At 50.7% G+C, this 23,749-nt stretch overlaps 2 protein-coding genes across 4 annotated transcripts in view; one reads left to right on the top strand and one right to left on the bottom strand.

Annotated features, from left to right (window-relative positions):
• Positions 1-379: 379 nt before the first annotated feature.
• COX11 (cytochrome c oxidase copper chaperone COX11) lies at positions 380-16,069 on the bottom strand. The gene is made up of 4 exons (XM_075349524.1): positions 15,611-16,069; positions 9,612-9,767; positions 6,743-6,868; positions 380-669 (listed from the first exon to the last, which is right to left on the bottom strand). The coding sequence occupies exons 1-4, from the start codon at positions 15,830-15,832 to the stop codon at positions 487-489; spliced, it is 687 nt and encodes a 228-aa protein (XP_075205639.1). The 5' UTR covers positions 15,833-16,069; the 3' UTR covers positions 380-486.
• STXBP4 (syntaxin binding protein 4) overlaps positions 15,918-23,749 on the top strand; it is a 108,813-nt gene continuing 100,981 nt past the window's right edge. For 2 of the 3 annotated variants that reach the window (XM_075349521.1, XM_075349522.1), the window contains exon 1: positions 16,225-16,268. In XM_075349521.1, coding sequence (XP_075205636.1) covers positions 16,266-16,268 — 3 coding nt within the window. In that variant the 5' untranslated portion in view covers positions 16,225-16,265. Of the gene's footprint in view, positions 15,959-16,224; positions 16,269-23,749 lie in introns of those variants that run through there. The other variant, XM_075349523.1, reaches the window with a different exon arrangement.

Below are 23,749 nucleotides of genomic sequence, written 5' to 3'. Positions count from 1 at the left end.
TTGCTCAGGGAATAGTAGTTTTGCTGTAAACACATCCTGGACCATATCTTGTGTTTTCTTCTCTCCTTTTTCTTGTTTATTCTCTTCTCTCCCACTACTCCTTTTTAGTCCCTCAGACTACTCTGTTAATTCTTAAAAACTCACAGCCTAGGCTCTACACCTACGTGGTCAGATATATCCACTTATTTTGCTGTTTGTTATTTTCACTTGGGGCTGCGTCCTGCTGTTGGTAGAGATGTGGCCATGGAAAATGTGCAATGTTTTAAATAAGAAATTAAAAATAAATTAAGGATAACCACACAGAAACCAAAGAAATGGCAGGGTTGCGGAGATCCTTGATTCAGCCTGAGTCACAGCAAAAGACGCATTCAACACATAGTAAATTTTCCATAATTTAATTATAAAAATGTAGAAGTATCTAGATCTGGTGATTTGTTAATTTTATAGGCAGTCCCTATAGAGCAGCAGTCAGTAAATACAGTAAGATCAGTTGTAGCCGGGCACCGGTAACTTGTGGCCTTCCTTGGCTTCAAAAAATGTATACGATAGCATAATATTCTTCACTCCAGCCATTCTTGGGTCTTCTGCAAATTCTGGGTCAATGAAGAAAAACACCGGCATATCCACCTCCTCATGCGGGTTCAGTCTCTGCTCTTCAAAACAGAAGCACTGAAAAATAAAAAAGATGGGAAATTACAGTCCTGTTTACAGGTCATTATAAATAAAATATGCTAATACTCTACAGAGAGGAAGAGGAGTAGAATCTAGAAGCTACTAGGTAGCAATCTCAAAAGTGAATATAGACCTTTTAATTGCAATGTGCCGGAAGATTTTGCTATAAAATCTGAGAGCAACATATTATAGGGCAAGAAAGCCTGATTCCAGCAATGTGTCACTTACTGGACTGCTTGGTATAGTTTTAATAGAGTCCTTGTTTGCCTGATGTAGATGTAGCAGAGGTAAGTGTTAAGGCCACTTTACATGCAATGACGTATCTAACAATATGACGTCAGGGTCACGGAATTCGTGACGCACATCCGGCATAGTTAGCAACGTCGTTGTGTGTGACACCTACGAACAAGTGCTAACGATCAGAAATACTCACCAAATCGTTGATCGTTGACACGTCATTCATTTTCAAAAGATCGTTGCTCGTTCTGGATGCAGGTTGTTCGTCGTTCCTGAGGCAGCAAACATCGCTACGTGTGACAACCCAGGAACGACAAACAACAACGTAACTGCGTCCTCTCGCAACGGGGTGGGCGTGACGTTACTGTGGCTGCTCTCCGCCCCTCCGCTTCTATTGGCGAGCCACTGTGTGACGGCGCTGTGACGCTGCACGAATCTCCCCCTTAAAAAAGAGGTTGTTCGCTGGCCACAGCGACGTCGGTAGGAAGGTAAATACGTGTGACACTTCCTAGCGATATTAATCGCCACAGACAGCGATTTGCCCGTGACGCACAAACGACGGGGGCGTGAGATCGCTAGCGACATCGCAGCGTGTAAAGCGGCCTTAACACTGTCAATTGGTAGCAAGTTGCTAATCAGTGGTGGGGACAGGTTACAGAGATTATGTTGACTATCTGGCATGTGAGGTATAGTCATGTACTGTAATATTAAAAAAAAAAAAAAAAAAAGCTTGAAGCAGTTCCTCTTATTTTGATACACAGCCAAGTTAAGCGCATGGCTGGGGGCGTATATACTGTATCTGTGCTGGGTATCATAATACGGGGGACCCTACAACAATCTATTTTTATACCACAATAGTGACACGCCTGTCTGTGATTGGTTGCAGTCAGATGCTGTCACAGGTTGGGGGCGCGTCTGACTGCAACCAAAAATACTGAAGTATAGGTGATTTTATTCTACGCATTTCGAAGTGTGTTCTCACTTCTGCATCAAAAAAAAAAAATCCACCAATCGGTGGATCTCCTGATGAAGTGAGGACACACTTCGAAATGCGCAGAATAAAACCACATATACGTTAATATTTTGGGATTTGTGTCATTCCTACAGCAGTAGAAATAGTTCCACCTATATTCAGTTCCTGAGTTCTTTTGTGTGCGGCGTGGACTCTGCAGCAGCTGATTACGTGCTTTGATACTGATTGTGTGTCACACAACCACAGAAGGTGAGCACTATTCCTTATCACCTTCCATATGTTTATTGGGTAAGACCCTATTGCATTTTCTATCCCTTTCATCTGACTGCAACCAATCACAGACACCAGGACTGCCAGTGGCCGGGGAAGGCAGTGAATATTTATGAGGCTAATAAGCGGCCCTGGAAGAAGAGTGAGTGGCCCGGAAGCAGTTACAGCCGCGCCGGAGACTCAATTAGTATAGCACGCTTGCTTTATTTTTCCTTTCATTTTTCTTTCCTGAGCTGCCGAATCTGGATCACTAGCCGGAGTCCCCTGAGAACTGTGGGCCCGGCACCTGGATACTTACGAAACAATACAGATTTGAACTTTTACAGTCCGAGTGCACCCATCACTACTCACTATGCTCTCTGGTGCATTTGAGTTGCACAGGAAGACTCAGGCGTCGACCAACCGTGTGCTCATTAGTGATCGGAACAGCAGGAGTTAAAGGGAATCTGTCACCACATTTGACCTATCTAACATATTAATATGGGAATACAGGTTATAAAATGCTGCAAAAGTCATACCTACCTGACCTCATATCAGATGCCTTGTTATGCATATATCATCTTTTATCACTTTATACAAATGAGCTGTTCCAGGCTATGGGGTGGGTGCTGCCTGGAAGATAACTCCGCCTACAGGGATTATTTTCCGTAGAAGGAGGCGTTACCAGTGTGAGGCAAGTAACTGACACAGAACAGAAAAAATAAAATTTGTCTTCTTGCAAACACATTTTTTGCAGCTCCATGAGCTCTGCTTCAGTGCACCAATGTCTGCCTGTGAGATGGAGGCTGAGAGGATCCTACAGAAGTGTCAGCTCTTATCACATCCAGCTCTGCAGTGAGAGCAGACAGCGGCCATCACATATCTCACTGGTAAGGCTGCTTTCACACGTCTTTTTAACATGCGTCATGAACGTTTTTTTGCTGTAAAAGCGGATCCTGCTTTTACAGCAAAAAAAGGCATGCAAACGCATGTGTTATTTTGCAGGATCTTGTCACTTTAAGTTTATGAGCGGGCATTGGAGTCATGTGATCGGGAGTCAGTGGAACTGAACGTGATAGACTGGGAGCCGGCATCTAACAGCTGTGGAGGCTCGTAACCAAGGTAAACATCAGGTAACTTGCTTGGATACCCGATATTTATCTTGGTTACGAGCGAGCGTCCGCAGCTGCTAGGAGCCGGGCTGCCTGCTCCCTGCACACGTAACCAATGTAAACATCGGGTAACTAAGAAAAGCGCTTTGCTTGGTTATCTGATATTTACCTTGGTTACGAGTGTCTGCAGCTCTCAGGCGGGGGACAGAGAGGAGAGGGAGGGGGAGACAGAGAGGGAGGGGGAGACAGAGAGGGAGGGGGAGAGAGGGAGGGAGGGGGAGAGAGGGAGGGAGGGGGAGAGAGGGGAGGGAGGGGGAGAGAGGGAGGGAGGGGGAGAGAGGGAGGGAGGGGGAGAGAGGGAGAGGGAGGGGGAGAGAGGGAGGGGAGAGAGGAGGGGGGGAGAGAGGGAGGGAGGGGGAGAGAGGGAGGGAGGGGGAGAGAGGGAGGGAGGGGGAGAGAGGGAGGGAGGGGGAGAGAGGGAGGGAGGGGAGAGAGGGAGGGGGAGAGAGGGAGAGAGGGAGGGGGAGGGAGGGAGGGGGAGAGAGGGAGGGGGAGAGAGGGAGGGGGAGAGAGGGAGGGGGAGAGAGGGAGGGGGAGAGAGGGAGGGGGAGAGAGGGAGGGGGAGAGAGGGAGGGGGAGAGAGGGAGGGGGAGAGAGGGAGGGGGAGAGAGGGAGGGGGAGAGAGGGAGGGGGAGAGAGGGAGGGGGAGAGAGGGAGGGGGAGAGAGGGAGGGGGAGAGAGGGAGGGGGAGAGAGGGAGGGGGAGAGAGGGAGGGGGAGAGAGGGAGGGGGAGAGAGGGAGGGGGAGAGAGGGAGGGGGAGAGAGGGAGGGGGAGAGAGGGAGGGGGAGAGAGGGAGGGGGAGAGAGGGAGGGGGAGAGAGGGAGGGGGAGAGAGGGAGGGGGAGAGAGGGAGGGGGAGAGAGGGAGGGGGAGAGAGGGACTGATCACGCGAGGCTGGTTTCTGGGCATGCTCAGTAGAGCAAGCAGGATCCTATCAGCATGCCAGCGTTCACATACGTTTGCATGCTGTTTAGTCAGGATCCAGCAATTTGCAGTATTTGGACGCAGCTCAAAAACGCTACAAGTAGCGCTTTTGAAAAAATGTTAAAAAAACTGCAAGTCGCTGGATCCTCACTATAACGCACGCAAACGCAGGTGAACGCATGTTGACGCGAGTCCATTGCAAATGCATTGAAATTAAAACGCATTTGCACTGGATCCGTTTTTACGTTAAAGAAACGTTCAGGACGCATTTTAAAAAAACGCAGCCTAACACAACTTTTATTTAAAATAAGCCCAGGAGGCGGAGTTATCTTCGAGGCAGCACCCGCCCCATAGCCTGGAAGAGCTCATTTACACGTACTAATATCCACAATCAGGCTTCTGATATGACACACACAGGTATGACATTTTTCAGCATTCTATAACCTGTATACAAATATTAATGGATATATGTGGTGACAGATTCCCTTGCAACAAGCACCCAGAACCACAACCAGTTGTGGGTGTATATTGCTAATCCCTGCCTGACCGTCCCTGTATACACTAGTATAGATAAAGACATCTTTAGAAAAGTATTTCTAAAGATCTTTGATTATATGCTAATGAGGCCAGGGACTAGTCCCCTGTGTGTTAGTTCCCTTGGCTAGTCAGCCTCATTAGCATGTAAGCACGTCCCTGTGGGCATGCTATCATGCTGCTAATGAATGCGCTGCGTCAGAGGTATGGTCAATCTCACCGCTCTCTGCCGTCACCGCACCAGACGCTGGATTTCGGCTCCGTGCACATGATCAGAAGTCCCGGACTTCCAGTCATACGTACTATGAAGCCAGGTGTACGCGTCCCGGCATCAAAACTGGTGTAGTGTGCATGACCAGAAGTCCGGGGATGTTATGATCATGCGCACTGAGCCGAAAACCAGTGGTGGCAGCAGAGGGGAGAGCGACCATGCCTCTGACGCTGCACATTCATTAGCATAACATGCAAAGGGGGCCAACTAGCCAAGGGAACTATGGCCCTTGTGACTAGTCCCTGCGCTCATTAGCATATCATGAAGGATCTTTAGAAATAATTTTTCTAAAAATCTCATTATCTATGCTACTAGATACAGGGACTGTTAGCCAGGAAATAGCAATATGCATCCAGAACTGCTACAGCTTGTGGTTCTGGGTGCATATTGTACCTGACAGGTTCACTTTAATTTCTGCTAGCCTGCTGGTTACCTTTTGGATCTCATGTTGCAGGAGACCTATCACAGTTACTCCCCGCCTTTTTAAGAAGGAAGAATTTGTCTTCCCTTGCAGACTATAGTTTTTTGCTAAACCGGTCCATGTGCTATTGTGTTCCAGTAACTGGCGATTTACTGCATGTTGCTTAGTGTGATGTGGAATTCCTCCGGTCGTGTGGATATTTCTTCTCTGCTCTTTATTTTCCTCCTTATCATTTGTTGTCTGATAACTGTGTGAGTGTGCTGTGTGATAGAGTTTTGGCTTCCTCTGTTTATCTATCACTGGTGTAGGGAGCGAGAGGGGTATTATATCGCGGCTGATCAGGGTCAGGCAGGTGGCTCAGATATCCTCACCATCAGAGATAACTCTCAGATAAGGGATAACCAGGGCCCCCCCTAGTCTTAGGGCCAGTCTAGGAACCTCAGCGCTTGCTCTACCCTGATCTCCATGACAGCTGGGGAGCATGTGTAGTGATTCCAGACACACTCTACACGATCACACAGGTCTGACAATACACGGAGAGTCCAGAATGATGGGCAAGTGATTGCAGAAAACACTCCCTGCACTCACACAGCCCTGACAAGCAAGCTCAGGATCCAAATTGCTGGGGAGCATGTGCAGAGATTGCAGACACTAACACAGCTCTGTGTGCAGAGAATCCAGAACGCTGGGGAGTGCGTGCAGAGATTACAGACACTCTCCACATTCACACAAGTCTGACCATGTGTGCAGGATCCAGAATGCGGGAAGCGTGTGCTGTGATTTCATCTGATGGTGCACGGAGGGTCCAAAATGCTGGGGAGCATGTGCAGCGATTACAGACACACTCCCACACGATCATACAGCTCTGACAGCTGGCGGAGAATCCAAAATGCTAGGGAGCGTGTGGAGCGATTACAGACAATTAATGTTATTATTTTCTACTGGATGACCATGATAATCTATGAAGAAGGATATAAAAATTTAAAGTTACCAAAATTCCAATATTTTCACAAATATACGTAAAAACATTGACCAAAATGTATCACTAAAGAAATCACAACGTGTCACAAAAAAAATCTCAATCACTGGGATCCATCAACAACTATCCAGGCTCCTGAATGCCAAGTCTACCCAATATGGAGTCACGTACCACTCAGGAGCCCATGACCGCTCCAATGGCAGGATCTGGGTGTTTCTCAGTGGTTCCAGATAGACAGAATGTTATAGAGAAATTCCCTTACAATAAAAATGCCCATGAAAATTGTAGATGAGAAATTCTATAGTCTCACCTGAATTTTGTTAAAATATTGTCCGGCTTCATAGGGTATCACGTTGTATGTGGAAATTCCTATCACTGGCTTGTCAGTTGAATTTTTTGCCTTGTAAAATGCTAATGCAGTTTCACCTGGAACTAACTGCAGAGATAAAAACAGATTTCTGTGAATGGTTCCTTGGTTATCATCACTCACACGTAAGGTTCTGTAGCTCACATTCACATAAAAGGAGTTTCCCTTAAAAGAAGTATTCTCAAGTCATTAAATTGTTTAATTACTTAACATGAATTTGCAATTGACTTGATTTTACCATCTGCCATCATTCTCCTACAATAACAGCCTTTATCTTTCATAGTGTACAGCTGGTTTCCATGGCTGTTGACCACCAGTACCTGCTGAGACCCCTGAAACAGTACAGTACAGTGTACAGTAGTTACATAAGTAGAATGCATAGCTCTGAGCTGCTTAATATCCCTTTAAAAACATTCAATGCTGTGGATTTGACCCCTGGGAACTCAACTGATCACTGGAACTGTATTTCCTTAAAGTCTCCTGCGTAAATAAAGTGGACTACTTTCCAATGGTTTCTATGAGAATGGTGGTGTACAAACGAAATCACAGCTACTATAGGGAGTCAGTGGAATTGTGGTCTTTCATGTGCACTGGCGCTCCATGCTCCCTGAGGAAGCAGTCTAAAACGTGCGTCGGGATGCTGGGGCCACACCATTCTAAAATCAGTGTGCAGGTCTGTTTATGCTGTTTACTTTGTTTGCTTACTTACCAATATTCTCCTGAGTAACATATTGCAGTTATCCTTTACATCAGGGTTCCCCAACTCCAGTCCTCAAGGCCCACCAACAGTGCATGTTTTCAGGATTTCCTTAGCATTGCACTGCTGTTGGAACCAGCACCTGGGCAGGTAATTACATTAACACCTGTGCAATACTAAGGAAATCCCAAAAACCTGCACTGTTGGTGGGCCTTGAGGACTGGAGTTGGGGACCTCTGCTTTACATCACTGTATCATGCTATAACTTTGAAATATGTCTAGATGTTTTATTGACTATGCTACGGATATCTAATTATATTAGGATAGTATGACTAGTGGTAATTGATTCTGTTTCTATATACATTCATTTTCTACACAATAATTCCAGCACTATTAATATTACCTGATATGGTTACACCCTTTTTTTACTAGCAATCCTACCTTCATTAAATATTTAAAACATCAATTTTTATTAGATAAGTTTAAAAATACAAAATAATCCCACACCGTGAGTGAATACACACAACCAACAAAAACACAAATTCGGACACAATGAGGCCACAATTGGGACCTCATTAAATGCGGAGTTATTGTGGAAATCTTGGTACTGTCTATCTAGATTAGGGCAAAAAAAAAAAAATTCTAAATGCACCCTACATCAGTCTGTCCGCTACCTATCAATGGAGATATAGCTTACGCTACACGCACCCTAAAGTTAAATAGGTGCCCCCATTCCACGGCGGCTAGCCCTTGGAAGCTGCCTCACTAATTTAGATATGGGCAGTTTAGATATTTAAATAATTATTCAAGATGGTCACTTATCTTAAATATTCTCATGGCAGCTTTTCCACACAGATACAGTCCGCAAAAAAGTCCATAAAGAAAACTCGACGCGTTTCCCCCCACTAATATGTATTGGGGTTCATCAGGAGTTTAAAGGCACAATCGCCTGTGGAATAAATAATTCAATTAAAAATCCTGTCCCAAAAAAAATACCACTGCACAGATGGAGGTTCCCCATATCGTATTACATACCATTCTGATGCTCAGCTGCATATGTAGCAGCAAGTGTCCCTCAAAGACGGTGCTTGTGGCAGACCAAGTCACATCATAACCCAGAGCTCTTAAATACATTCCCTAATGGCAAGATGTAACCCACCTGAGTCCGAACCGCCCACTCTCCATGGATACCTGGTTTGTTTATATGCCAGAACACCTCATTCCACCAGAATTTCAAACAGAACGCCGACCGGGTGGTATCACATGATCAAACACGTGACCGCCCGGTCCCGCCCCCTTACATCATCCACTATGCTGATGTTATGTCGTAAGTTATTTTACGTTGATATTCAGCCTAGACGGGCTGTCATTTACCTCCTCTGCTGGCGCTGTATCCATAGTCATATTTTATATTATCATAATGGAGAGCTATATGGTTTCAAAGAGGAAGCCGGCCGGGCGATGTCACGTGACCAAACATGTGACTATCCGGTCCCGCCCCATTACATCATCCACCATGATTACATTATATCGTGAGTTATTTTATGCTGGCATTCAGCCTAAACTGAATGCTATTAACCTCCTTTGCTAGCGCTATATCCATAATCGTATTTTATACTATCATAATGGAGCGCTGTGGAGTTCCAAGGAGGAAGCCGATCAGGTGGTATCCCATGACCAAACATGTGACTGCCCAGTCCCGCCCCATTACATCAATTGTGGAGATCTTATATCATGAATTATTTTATGGTAGCGTTAGGCCCAGAATGATTAGGCATGATTCAGGCATTTTTTGCCATATATAGGTCGAGATTACCCAGTGACCACACTCCTCACATCCAGTATTGATTTGCAGAACATAGTGTGTGTGCGTGATTTTATTTATGACAGACAGACAGACAGACAGACAGACAGACAGACAGACAGACAGACAGACAGACAGACAGACAGACAGACAGAGCAAATGTTGGTAAGGAGTTAAAGAAAAAGAAAACGCTTTAATAGTACAAATCTGTTTGCTGGTACTGTAAAACTGCATTTTCTCTGTGGCAAAGACGCAACGTGTGAACAATTACAGACATGGCAGTAGACCGATCAGATCAGTCACATACTCACATAGATTTCTGTTTGCTGCGGTCTGAAGTTCCAGTGTAGACTGGCGTGTACATCGGCATTGAATGTAATTTTGATGACCCGGTCCTTCACAGGCTCCATAGACTCAATCTGCTCCGAACTATGTCCAGCAACTGCCGTTCCTCCGAGGCCTGTGGCCTAAATACAACAGTATATGAGAATAATTAATAATATACCGCAAAGCCTGATACTAAATCCATTTTCCTTAAAGGGGTTATCCAGGTTATTCTTTTTTTCTTATTATTTCACTATTGGGCTCAGAGTGTTCATGTGACCGCTCCTGCAGGGATTTTGCTGCTTCCTGTGATGTCACGACGACAGGGCAGGAGCTAATGATCGCCTTGTAGACGGGCATCACAGCCAACATCATGTAGCCGCCCTACTGGGAAGGTACAGTGCGTGGCGCCCCCGCCCCCCTCTCCTGCACCCTCCCCACATTCCGTACTCTACCTGCAACTTCCCAGTCACTGCTATGGGGCCCGTGAGCTGAGGGGAGGTGCCTGACGGTGGCTGCCCGCAGTGTCACCGCCAGCTCCAGGCCCCTGCTCAGGATCACAATTCAAATGTATCGGCATCACAGATGCCAATACTGTACATTTGAAAGCACTGATGAGAGGCAGCACTGCGCGGCTTCTCATTGTCCCGCTGTCTGCTCTGACAGTTCAGTACAGCGGTGACGTCACTACTGTGCTGATATGGACAGAACACAGTGGGAGCTATAATGGGCTGCAGAGCAATGTGTGGGGTGGGGGGGGGGGGTGTGGCGGGGGGTGTTAGGCGATGTGTGTGAAGGGGTGCAGAGCGATGTGTGGGGGTGATGCAAAGCAGTGTGTATGGGGGTGCAGAGTGATGTGTGTGGGGAAGTGCAGAGTGATGTGTGTGGGGGGTACAGAGAGCTGTGGGGGGGGTGCAGAGAGCTGTGTGGGGGGGGTGCAGAGCAATGTGTGGGGGGGGGGCAGAGCAATGTGTGGGGGGGGGGCAGAGCAATGTGTGGGGGGGGGCAGAGCAATGTGTGGGGGGGGACAGAGCAATGTGTGGGGGGGGACAGAGCAATGTGTGGGGGGGGACAGAGCAATGTGTGGGGGGGGACAGAGCAATGTGTGGGGGGGGACAGAGCAATGTGTGGGGGGGGGGCAGAGCAATGTGTGGGGGGGACAGAGCAATGTGTGGGGGGGGCAAAGCAATGTGTGGGGGGGGGCAAAGCAATGTGGGGGGGGGGGCAAAGCAATGTGGGGGGGGGGCAAAGCAATGTTGGGGGGGGCAAAGCAATGTGGGGGGGGCAAAGCAATGTGGGGGGGGCAAAGCAATGTGTGGGGGGGGGGGCAAAGCAATGTGTGGGGGGGGCAAAGCAATGTGTGGGGGGGGGCAAAGCAATGTGTGGGGGGGGGGGCAGAGCAATGTGTGGGTGGGGCAGAGCAATGTGTGGGTGGGGCAGAGCAATGTGTGGGTGGGGCAGAGCAATGTGTGGGTGGGGCAGAGCAATGTGTGGGTGGGGCAGAGCAATGTGTGGGGGCAGAGCAATGTGTGGGGGGGGCAGAGCAATGTGTGGGGGGGGGCAGAGCAATGTGTGGGGGGGGCAGAGCAATGTGTGGGGGGGGCAGAGCAATGTGTGTGGGCGGGGCAAAGCAATATGTGTGGGTGGGGCGAAGCAATGTGTGGGTGGGGCAAAGCAATATGTGTGGGCGGGGCAAAGCAATATGTGTGGGCGGGGCAAAGCAATATGTGTGGGCGGGGCAAAGCAATATGTGTGGGCGGGGCAAAGCAATGTGTGTGGGGTGCAGAGCAATGTGTGTGGGGGTGCAGAGCAATGTGTGTGGGGGTGCAGAGCAATGTGTGTGGGGGTGCAGAGCAATGTGTGTGGGGGTGCAGAGCAATGTGTGTGGGGGTGCAGAGCAATGTGTGTGGGGTGCAGAGCAATGTGTGTGGGGGTGCAGAGCAATGTGTGTGGGGGTGCAGAGCAATGTGTGTGGGAGTGCATCATGTGTAGGGGGCACACAGTACACTGTATAGATAGGGGGCACACAGTACACTGTATAGTTAGTAGTACACTGTATAGATGGGGCACACAGTATACTGTATAGAGAGGTGGCACACAGTACACTGTATAGAGAGTACAGTACACTGTATAGATAGGGGGCACACAGTACACTGTATAGAGAGGTGGCACACAGTACACTGTATAGAGAGGACAGCGCTGGGCACATCATGTGTAGGGGGCACACAGTACACTGTATAGAGAGGTGGCACACAGTACACTGTATAGAGAGGTGGCACACAGTACACTGTATAGAGAGGTGGCACACAGTACACTGTATAGAGAGGGGGCACACAGTACACTGTATAGAGAGGGGGCACACAGTACACTGTATAGAGAGGGGGCACACAGTACACTGTATAGAGAGGGGGCACACAGTACACTATATAGAGAGGGGGCACACAGTACACTGTATACAGAGGGGGCACACAGTACACTGTATACAGAGGTGGCACACAGTACACTGTATAGAGCGGTGGCACACAGTACACTGTATAGAGAGGGGGCACACAGTACACTGTATAGAGAGGGGGCACACAGTACACTGTATAGAGAGGGGGCACACAGTACACTGTATAGAGAGGGGGCACACAGTACACTGTATAGAGAGGGGGCACACAGTACACTGTATAGAGAGGGGGCACACAGTACACTGTATAGAGAGGGGGCACAGTACACTGTATAGAGAGGGGGCACACAGTACACTGTATAGAGAGGTGGCACACAGTACACTGTATAGATGGGGGCACACAGTACACTGTATAGAGAGGTGGCACACAGTACACTGTATAGATGGGGGCACACAGTACACTGTATAGAGAGGGGGCACACAGTACACTGTATAGATGGGGGGCACACAGTACACTGTATAGATGGGGGGCACACAGTACACTGTATAGATGGGGGGCACACAGTACACTGTATAGAGAGGTGGCACACAGTACACTGTATAGAGAGGGGGCACACAGTACACTGTATAGAGAGGGGGCACACAGTACACTGTATAGAGAGGGGGCACACAGTACACTGTATAGAGAGGGGGCACACAGTACACTGTATAGAGAGGGGGCACACAGTACACTGTATAGATGGGGGCACACAGTACACTGTATAGAGAGGTGGCACACAGTACACTGTATAGATGGGGGCACACAGTACACTGTATAGAGAGGGGGCACACAGTACACTGTATAGAGAGGTGGCACACAGTACACTGTATAGATGGGGGCACACAGTACACTGTATAGATGGGGGCACACAGTACACTGTATAGAGAGGGGGCACACAGTACACTGTATAGAGAGGGGGCACACAGTACACTGTATAGAGAGGGGGCACAGTACACTGTATAGAGAGGGGGCACACAGTACACTGTATAGAGAGGGGGCACAGTACACTGTATAGAGAGGGGGCACACAGTACACTGTATAGATGGGGGCACACAGTACACTGTATAGAGAGGGAGTACACTGTATAGAGAGGGGGCACACAGTACACTGTATAGATGGGGGCACACAGTACACTGTATAGATGGGGGCACACAGTACACTGTATAGAGAGGTGGCACACAGTACACTGTATAGAGAGGGGGCACAGTACACTGTATAGAGAGGGGGCACACAGTACACTGTATAGAGAGGGGGCACACAGTACACTGTATAGAGAGGGGGCACACAGTACACTGTAAAGAGAGGTGGCACACAGTACACTGTATAGATGGGGGCACACAGTACACTGTATAGAGAGGGGGCACACAGTACACTGTATAGAGAGGGGGCACACAGTACACTGTATAGATGGGGGCACACAGTACACTGTATAGATGGGGGCACACAGTACACTGTATAGAGAGGGGGCACACAGTACACTGTATAGAGAGGGGGCACACAGTACACTGTATAGATGGGGGCACACAGTACACTGTATAGAGAGGGGGCACACAGTACACTGTATAGAGAGGTGGCACACAGTACACTGTATAGAGAGGGGGCACACAGTACACTGTATAGAGAGGGGGCACACAGTACACTGTATAGAGAGGGGGCACACAGTACACTGTATAGAGAGGGGGCACACAGTACACTGTATAGAGAGGGGGCACACAGTACACTGTATAGAGAGGGGGCACACAGTACACTGTATAGAGAGGGGGCACACAGTACACTGTATAGAGAGGGGGCACACAGTACACTGTATAGAGAGGGGGCACACAGTACACTGTATAGATGGGGGCACACAGTACACTGTATAGAGAGGGGGCACACAGTACACTGTATAGAGAGGGGGCACACAGTACACTGTATAGATGGGGGAACACAGTACACTGTATAGAGAGGGGGCACACAGTACACTGTATAGAGAGGTGGCACACAGTACACTGTATAGATGGGGGCACACAGTACACTGTATAGATGGGGGCACACAGTACACTGTATAGAGAGGGGGCACACAGTACACTGTATAGAGAGGTGGCACACAGTACACTGTATAGAGAGGAGGCACACAGTACACTGTATAGAGAGATGGCACACAGTACACTGTATAGAGAGGTGGCACACAGTACACTGTATAGAGAGGTGGCACACAGTACACTGTATAGAGAGGTGGCACACAGTACACTGTATAGATGGGGGCACACAGTACACTGTATAGATGGGGGCACACAGTACACTGTATAGAGAGGGGGCACACAGTACACTGTATACAGAGGTGGCACACAGTACACTGTATACAGAGGTGGCACACAGTACACTGTATAGAGAGGTGGCACACAGTACACTGTATAGAGAGGTGGCACACAGTACACTGTATAGAGAGGGGGCACACAGTACACTGTATAGAGAGGTGGCACACAGTACACTGTATAGAGAGGGGGCACACAGTACACTGTATAGAGAGATGGCACACAGTACACTGTATAGAGAGATGGCACACAGTACACTGTATAGAGAGGGGGCACACAGTACACTGTATAGAGAGGGGGCACACAGTACACTGTATAGAGAGGGGGCACACAGTACACTGTATACAGAGGTGGCACACAGCACACTGTATAGAGAGGGGGCACACAGTACACTGTATAGAGAGATGGCACACAGTACACTGTATAGAGAGGGGGCACACAGTACACTATAGATGGGGGCACACAGTACACTGTATAGAGAGGGGGCACACAGTACACTGTATAGAGAGGGGGCACACAGTACACTGTATAGAGAGGGGGCACACAGTACACTGTATAGAGAGGGGGCACACAGTACACTGTATACAGAGGTGGCACACAGTACACTGTATACAGAGGTGGCACACAGTACACTGTATACAGAGGGGGCACACAGTACACTGTATAGAGAGGGGGCACACAGTACACTGTATAGAGAGGGGGCACACAGTACACTGTATACAGAGGGGGCACACAGTACACTGTATAGAGAGGGGGCACACAGTACACTGTATAGAGAGGGGGCACACAGTACACTGTATAGATGGGGGCACACAGTACACTGTATAGAGAGGTGGCACACAGTACACTGTATACAGAGGTGGCACACAGTACACTGTATACAGAGGTGGCACACAGTACACTGTATACAGAGGTGGTACACAGTACACTGTATATATAGAGAGGTGGCACACAGTACACTGTATAGAGAGGGGGCACACAGTACACTGTATAGAGAGGGGGCACACAGTACACTGTATACAGAGGTGGCACACAGTACACTGTATACAGAGGTGGCACACAGTACACTGTATATATAGAGAGGTGGCACACAGTACACTGTATAGAGAGGGGGCACACAGTACACTGTATAGAGAGGGGGCACACAGTACACTGTATACAGAGGTGGCACACAGTACACTGTATACAGAGGTGGCACACAGTACACTGTATACAGAGGTGGTACACAGTACACTGTATATATAGAGAGGTAGCACACAGTACCTGGCAGTACAGGCGGTACAGGGGCACGGCAGCATAGGACATGCCCACCATCCCCACCACCGCCGCGGTCACGTAGGTCACCACACTCCTGTTCCGCGTCCTCCAGTCTTGCTGCTGTTGGCTTTGGCCCCTGAACCCCCGGGCCCTCAGAGGACAACATGTCGTCGGTGCCCGCAGAGCCCACACACCGGGACCCCGGCACCCCAACCTCCACAGTGACATCACGGCACTGCCGACAGCCAGTCACGTGATCCAGTGGCCTCAGATCTCGCGATACTTTGCTCCACGTCTCCGTCAGGCCCGCTCTGTGCAGTCTCCAAGGTGGAGCTGAGCGCGGCGGACGGAGAGGTGAGTGTGTACGGGGCGATGGCGGCTAATAACGGGCGCCGGCATGGACATGTGTCTGACCCGGTGTCACAGAGGACGTTATACACTGCAGACTGTGTGCCAGGCCATGCCCTCCACAGGGCGCTCACTCCGAGCTTCCCCAGTGAATACACAGAAGCACCTGGCCACGCCTCCCACAGGGCGCTCTTCTGTGCCAGGCCACGCCTTCTTGCTCAGACCACGCCTCCTCACAGATGTGCACCCTGAGGCGCTGCTGTGCAGATTTTATGGGTCACACAAGCAGGGCCCCTCTTTAGATGTGTAGACAATGGTAGAGTCCCCTCACCCCATACATGGAGGCTGGGGACTGAAATGATCAGTCTGTGGGGTGTATTGGGCACAGGCCGGGCTATAGCACGCACCCCTCTATAGGCCATCAATACACAGGTTATAGGTCAGTCAGGTGCTGATTTCTGGGGCCACCAATGTCACCCTGAAGAGAGTATGTGCAGTCCTGATACACAGCGCTGGGTACTGCTGAGCATACTGTGCAGGGGCATATAGGGGGCCGCCACTGAATAAACTGTGCAGGGGCTTATAGGGGGCCGCCACTGAATAAACTGTGCAGGGGCTTATAGGGGGCCGCCACTGAATAAACTGTGCAGGGGCTTATAGGGGGCTGCCACTGAATAAACTGTGCAGGGGCATATAGGGGGCCGCCACTGAATAAACTGTGCAGGGGCTTATAGGGGGCCGCCACTGAATAAACTGTGCAGGGGCTTATAGGGGGCTGCCACTGAATAAACTGTGCAGGGGCATATAGGGGGCCGCCACTGAATAAACTGTGCAGGGGCTTATAGGGGGCCGCCACTGAATAAACTGTGCAGGGGCTTATAGGGGGCAGCCACTGAATAAACTGTGCAGGGGCTTATAGGGGGCCGCCACTGAATAAACTGTGCAGGGGCTTATAGGGGGCCGCCACTGAATAAACTGTGCAGGGGCTTATAGGGGGCCGCCACTGAATAAACTGTGCAGGGGCATATAGGGGGCCGCCACTGAATAAGCTGTGCAGGGGCTTATAGGGGGGCCGCCACTGAATAAGATGTGCAGGGGCTTATAGGGGGGCCGCCACTGAATAAACTGTGCAGGGGCATATAGGGGGCCGCCACTGAATAAGCTGTGCAGGGGCTTATAGGGGGGCCGCCACTGAATAAACTGTGCAGGGGCTTATAGGGGGCCGCCACTGAATAAACTGTGCAGGGGCTTATAGGGGGTAGCCACTGAATAAACTGTGCAGGGGCTTATAGGAGGGCCGCCACTGAATAAACTGTGCAGGGGCTTATAGGGGGTAGCCACTGAATAAACTGTGCAGGGGCTTATAGGAGGGCCGCCACTGAATAAACTGTGTAGGGGCTTATAGGGGGCAGCCACTGAATAAACTGTGTAGGGGCTTATAGGGGGGCCGCCACTGAATAAACTGTGCAGGGGCTTATAGGGGGCCGCCACTGAATAAACTGTGCAGGGGCTTATAGGGGGCCGCCACTGAATAAACTGTGCAGGGGCTTATAGGGGGCCGCCACTGAATAAACTGTGCAGGGGCATATAGGGGGCCGCCACTGAATAAGCTGTGCAGGGGCTTATAGGGGGGCTGCCACTGAATAAGCTGTGCAGGGGCTTATAGGGGGGCCGCCACTGAATAAACTGTGCAGGGGCTTATAGGGGGCCGCCACTGAATAAACTGTGCAGGGGCTTATAGGGGGCCGCCACTGAATAAACTGTGCAGGGGCATATAGGGGGCCGCCACTGAATAAGCTGTGCAGGGGCTTATAGGGGGACCGCCACTGAATAAGCTGTGCAGGGGCTTATAGGCGGGCCGCCACTGAATAAACTGTGCAGGGGCTTATAGGGGGCCGCCACTGAATAAACTGTGCAGGGGCTTATAGGGGGTAGCCACTGAATAAACTGTGCAGGGGCTTATAGGAGGGCCGCCACTGAATAAACTGTGCAGGGGCATATAGGGGGCCGCCACTGAATAAGCTGTGCAGGGGCTTATAGGGGGGCCGCCACTGAATAAGATGTGCAGGGGCTTATAGGGGGGCCGCCACTGAATAAACTGTGCAGGGGCATATAGGGGGCCGCCACTGAATAAGCTGTGCAGGGGCTTATAGGGGGGCCGCCACTGAATAAACTGTGCAGGGGCTTATAGGGGGCCGCCACTGAATAAACTGTGCAGGGGCTTATAGGGGGTAGCCACTGAATAAACTGTGCAGGGGCTTATAGGAGGGCCGCCACTGAATAAACTGTGCAGGGGCTTATAGGGGGTAGCCACTGAATAAACTGTGCAGGGGCTTATAGGAGGGCCGCCACTGAATAAACTGTGTAGGGGCTTATAGGGGGCAGCCACTGAATAAACTGTGTAGGGGCTTATAGGGGGGCCGCCACTGAATAAACTGTGCAGGGGCTTATAGGGGGCCGCCACTGAATAAACTGTGCAGGGGCTTATAGGGGGCCGCCACTGAATAAACTGTGCAGGGGCTTATAGGGGGCCGCCACTGAATAAACTGTGCAGGGGCATATAGGGGGCCGCCACTGAATAAGCTGTGCAGGGGCTTATAGGGGGGCTGCCACTGAATAAGCTGTGCAGGGGCTTATAGGGGGGCCGCCACTGAATAAACTGTGCAGGGGCTTATAGGGGGCCGCCACTGAATAAACTGTGCAGGGGCTTATAGGGGGCCGCCACTGAATAAACTGTGCAGGGGCATATAGGGGGCCGCCACTGAATAAGCTGTGCAGGGGCTTATAGGGGGACCGCCACTGAATAAGCTGTGCAGGGGCTTATAGGCGGGCCGCCACTGAATAAACTGTGCAGGGGCTTATAGGGGGCCGCCACTGAATAAACTGTGCAGGGGCTTATAGGGGGTAGCCACTGAATAAACTGTGCAGGGGCTTATAGGAGGGCCGCCACTGAATAAACTGTGTAGGAGCTTATAGGGGGCAGCCACTGAATAAGGGTACTTTCACACTTGCGTTATTTTCCTTCCGTTACAATCCGCCCTTTTGGGAAACAGCGGAATCCGTTAACGGATTCCGCTGTTTCCCATAGGCTTGTATGGTTGACGGATTGTACCAAAAGGAGCTGCGTTGCTTCCGCTGGGCGACGCTCCGTTGCTTCCGCCCAGCGGGAGGAACGCAGCATGTAACGTTATTTTGAGCAGCGGAATCCTCTGGATTTCACTGCGCATGCTCTTTTTTTTTTTTTTTTTTTTTTTAAATCAAACTTTATTTTGGCTCGCGGTGGCCGAACGTTCAGCTGAGCGCCCGGCCGTCGGCAAGCGACAGCGCTCAGCTGAATGACCGGCCACCAGCATGCCCGGCCGCCGGCAAGTCACAGCGCTCAGCTGAGCGCCCGCCCGCCGGCATGCCCGGGCGCCGGCAAGTGACAGCGATCAGCTGATCACCCGGCGGCCGGCTGCAGGGAGCGATCAGCTGATCACCCGGCGGCCGGGAGCGATCAGCTGATCACCCGGCAGCCGGCTGCAGGGAGCGATCAGCTGATCACCCGGCAGCCGGGAGCGATCAGCTGATCACCCGGCGGGCGGGAGCGATCAGCTGATCACCCGGCGGCCGGCTACTGGGAGCAATCAGCTGATCACCCAGCGGCCGGCTGCAGGGAACGATCAGCTGATCGTTCACTATAGTCTGCCGCTGGTAAAACCGGGAAAAAAAAAATCAAAACGAATTGCGTTGTTTTGCAGCATCCGTTGCATCCGTTGTGTCACTATATGCAACACATCCGTTGCATCCGTTACACAACGCAATGCAACGGATACCGTTCAACGCAAGTGTGAAAGTACCCTAAACTGTGTAGGGGCTTATAGGGGGGCCGCCACTGAATAAACTGTGCAGGGGCTTATAGAGGGCCGCCACTGAATAAACTGTGCAGGGGCTTATAGGGGGCCGCCACTGAATAAACTGTGCAGGGGCTTATAGGGGGCCGCCACTGAATAAACTGTGCAGGGGCTTATAGGGGGCCGCCACTGAATAAACTGTGCAGGGGCTTATAGGGGGCCACCACTGAATAAACTGTGCAGGGGCTTATAGGGGGCAGCCACTGAATAAACTGTGCAGGGGCTTATAGGGGGTAGCCACTGAGTAAACTGTGCAGGGGCTTATAGGGGGGCCGCCACTGAATAAACTGTGCAGGGGCTTATAGGGGGCCGCCACTGAATAAACTGTGCAGGGGCTTATAGGGGGTAGCCACTGAGTAAACTGTGCAGGGGCTTATAGAAGGGCCGCCACTGAATAAACTGTGCAGGGGCTTATAGGGGGACCGCCACTGAATAAACTGTGCAGGGGCTTATAGGGGATAGCCACTGAATAAACTGTGTAGGGGCTTATAGGGGGGCAGCCACTGAATAAACTGTGCAGGGGCTTATTGGGGGTAGCCACTGAATAAACTGTGTAGGGACTTATAGGGGGGCCGCCACTGAATAAACTGTGCAGGGGCTTATAGGGGGTAGCCACTGAATAAACTGTGTAGGGGCTTATAGGGGGGCAGCCACTGAATAAACTGTGTAGGGGCTTATAGAGGGGCAGCCACTGAATAAACTGTGCAGGGGCTTATAGGGGGCCGCCACTGAATAAACTGTGCAGGGGCTTATAGGGGGCCACCACAGAATAAACTGTGTAGGGGCTTATAGGGGGGCCGCCACTGAATAAACTGTGCAGGGGCTTATAGGGGGCCGCCACTGAATAAACTGTGCAGGGGCTTATAGGGGGCCGCCACTGAATAAACTGTGCAGGGCTTATAGGGGACCGCCACTGAATAAACTGTGCAGGGGCTTATAGGAGGGCCGTCACTGAATTAACTGTGTAGGGGCTTATAGGGGGCAGCCACTGAATAAACTGTGCAGGGGTTTATAGGGGGGCCGCCACTGAGTAAACTGTGCATGGGCTTATAGGGGGCAGCCACTGAATAAACTGTGCAGGGGCTTATAGGGGGGCCGCCACTGAATAAACTGTGCAGGGGCTTATAGGGGGCCACCACTGAATAAACTGTGCAGGGGCTTATAGGGGGCAGCCACTGAATAAACTGTGCGGGGGTTTATAGGGGGCCGCCACTGAGTAAACTGTGCATGGGCTTATAGGGGGCAGCCACTGACTAAACTGTGCAGTGGTTTATAGGGGGGCTGCCACTGAATAAACTGTGCAGGGGTTTATAGGGGGGCAGCCACTTCATCTGCTCTGATTTCAAAATGGCCGCTGCAGGGGCAGGGAGAGTGCTGGGTAAGCCTGAGGTGGGTGGTGGGAAGTACCATTGGCCCAGTTACACTATAGATAGCATCTCTGGGGCACAGACCTACGATTTGCAGGATTACATATGAGGTTTGAAACTCTTAAAAAAATATTGACATAAAAATGAGGAGAAATAGCAAGGCCAGCATGGTAATACCATCCACAGTGCCCACCTCATTGGCACTTTGCTTATTTGATCACATTTTTCATGGGCTCAAAACAATCCTAGTTTGTCGACGGCACAATCCCCCAACAATACATGAGCCATATGGGCACTGAACATTCCTATTGACACTCATTCAACGCTCAGTGATGTTATTGATGGTTGTCTGAGGAATTTACTGTCATGATGAATGGACAGGCAAATCACCAAGATCCGCTGCTGGCAGCTCCCATTGAGGTCATAGATGTGCTCAATGGGAGACAAGATTCTGAAGGCCATGGTAGCACGTGTAGGCCACACAGGCCGCTCACTCTAGCACTAGCAACATGTGCTCTGGCGTTGTCATGTTGAAAAACAGCTCCTACGACATTTTGGAGAAGTGGTCATGTGCTGCCCCCGTGCCAGCAGCCGACGCTGCTCAGATCCGGGCCTTCAGGGGTGGTGGCTCGAGGGTCTCCGGACCCGGGGGTCTCGTGGACACACCAAATAAATGGGGGGACGTAGATGTACAGGCTAGGCCGTAGTAAGTTCATGATTCCACCCACGGTGTGTGGTGAGGTGGGACACCACCACTGCTGGTATGGGGCACCCGGGGGAGATGTTGTGTAGCAAGTTGTTAACCCCTCCGTGGGTAGGGATGGTGGCCCCGGGACCTGGTGGCTCGGTGCAGGGGATGGTAAACAAGTCTCTGGTAAACCAAGGTGATGGTGGCCGGTGCCACGGCTGGTCGCGTTCGGGTCCCCCACCCGGCTGGTGGTCTCTATCCTTTTCCTTCACTGCTTTGTGTAAGGTGGACTTTCCTAGTGTGAAACTCAGGAGTCCGCTCCCAGCTGGATGTGGCCTAAGGAGCCATGCACGCAGACGCTGGCCCATGGGATCTATGGGCCCTGGCGGTGACCTCTTATCTCTAATCGGTGGGCTGTTATCTTCTATGAAGGACTTTGGGTGGGACATGACCTCTAGTCCTGGCCTCAATCGGTTAATTAACCAGTTCCACTTGGTTCTGGTTCTGGCTTCAGGGTCCGAGTACAGCCCTTTGTGCTCCGTTTTCCGGGTCGGTTCCCTGTGTCGGTACCGGCGGGCTACATCCCTGTCCTGGTCCACCTCGGTTCTACTGACCATCTTCCCGTCTCCTGCTGACGGAGACCACCGTCTGCCTCCTAGCCAGTGGCACCAGGGCTCCTACTCTGGCACTGTTCAACTTGAACTCTCCTGCTGGAGCTACACTTGGCTCCAGCCCACACTCCTTTCCAAACTGAACTCCTAAGCTTATCCGCTTGGTTTCCCGCCCCAGGCTGTCTAGACTCCTGGGTGGGGGCGTATCCCAACCGCCTGGTCACGCCCACTGGTGTGTCTATCTTTCCCTAAGGGGGTGACTAGGTTTTCTGGTTGGCTGTGTGTTTCCTAGTGAGGGAACAGTGTAGTGCAGGGGCCTGTCTGTGACTACCTGGTTTTGCCAGGGCGTCACAGTCATACCACTCGTTCAACCACCAAATCAATGTAATGCTGAACTGTTAATGAAGCTGAAATAAGGAGTAGGTAAGTGTGATGTTCCCTCGTGATCGTGACGTCCTCATGATGTTACCCACGTTTTTTTGTGCCCAAGACAAAAGCGGGTCTCCTCACTGATGAGGACAGACCCTTCATTGCAGCCTCCATTGTTTTCTTGCTCTGCAACATGATAGTCTTTAAAAACGATGGTGTGAGGTCAATGAAGAAGCCTTTGCAAGGTAACATCACACTGGTCCTACTCCAGTCTTGTATTCTATTGAGCACATCAGGGACGTCATTGATCGGCAATTGCAAAGGAAGCTGCCAGAAGTGGATCTTGATGATTTTTGTGCCAAAGTGCATTCTGCATGGCAGAACATTCCTCAGCTATCCATTAACCCCTTACCGTCATCCGCCGTACACGTCGGTAGTGGATGTATGCAGTGGACCCGCCGGGTGAGCTTGCTCCATAAATGGCAGGTAATCGCTGTGTATTACTGCTTGGACCTGCTTCTAACAATCGCGGCTGGTGCCCAGCTCCACCCACAATCATTAACCTGTTAAATGCCGCTATGAAACTGTGACAGCGGCATTAACAGTGCGCTGGCATTCTATTCTCTCGTTGGCACGCCTGTGATGTGACTGTGGGTCACCGATGACTTGCTGTGACGGCATAGGGTCTGCTGAAGACCTCTGTGCTTGACATAGCAGCCGTCCTCTGAAACTCTGTGGCCGAGCTTCAAAGGAAGACTGTGATTTTTACTATATGCAGCAAAGCTATGACATTGCTGTATATTTTACAAGCGATCAGACGATCACCGGTCATAGTCCCCTAAGGGGACCTACAAGCGCAGCAAAAAGTA

The sequence above is a fragment of the Anomaloglossus baeobatrachus genome, chromosome 5 (assembly GCF_048569485.1).
Source record: "Anomaloglossus baeobatrachus isolate aAnoBae1 chromosome 5, aAnoBae1.hap1, whole genome shotgun sequence".
Taxonomy (NCBI): Eukaryota; Metazoa; Chordata; class Amphibia; order Anura; family Aromobatidae; genus Anomaloglossus; species Anomaloglossus baeobatrachus.
The sequence above is the reverse complement of the archived record's forward strand: the minus strand, read 5'-3'. Positions and strand labels throughout refer to the sequence as shown.

Coding starts and splice junctions, on each gene's coding strand:
- COX11 (XM_075349524.1), bottom strand. CDS start 15,832: ATGTCACTGTGGAGGTTGGGGTGCCGGGGTCCCGGTGTGTGGGCTCTG. Junction 6,869..9,611: donor CGCAGCAAACAGAAATCTAT/GTGAGTATGTGA, acceptor TTATCTCTGCAG/TTAGTTCCAGGTGAAACTGC. Junction 670..6,742: donor AATATTTTAACAAAATTCAG/GTGAGACTATAG, acceptor TTTATTTTTCAG/TGCTTCTGTTTTGAAGAGCA.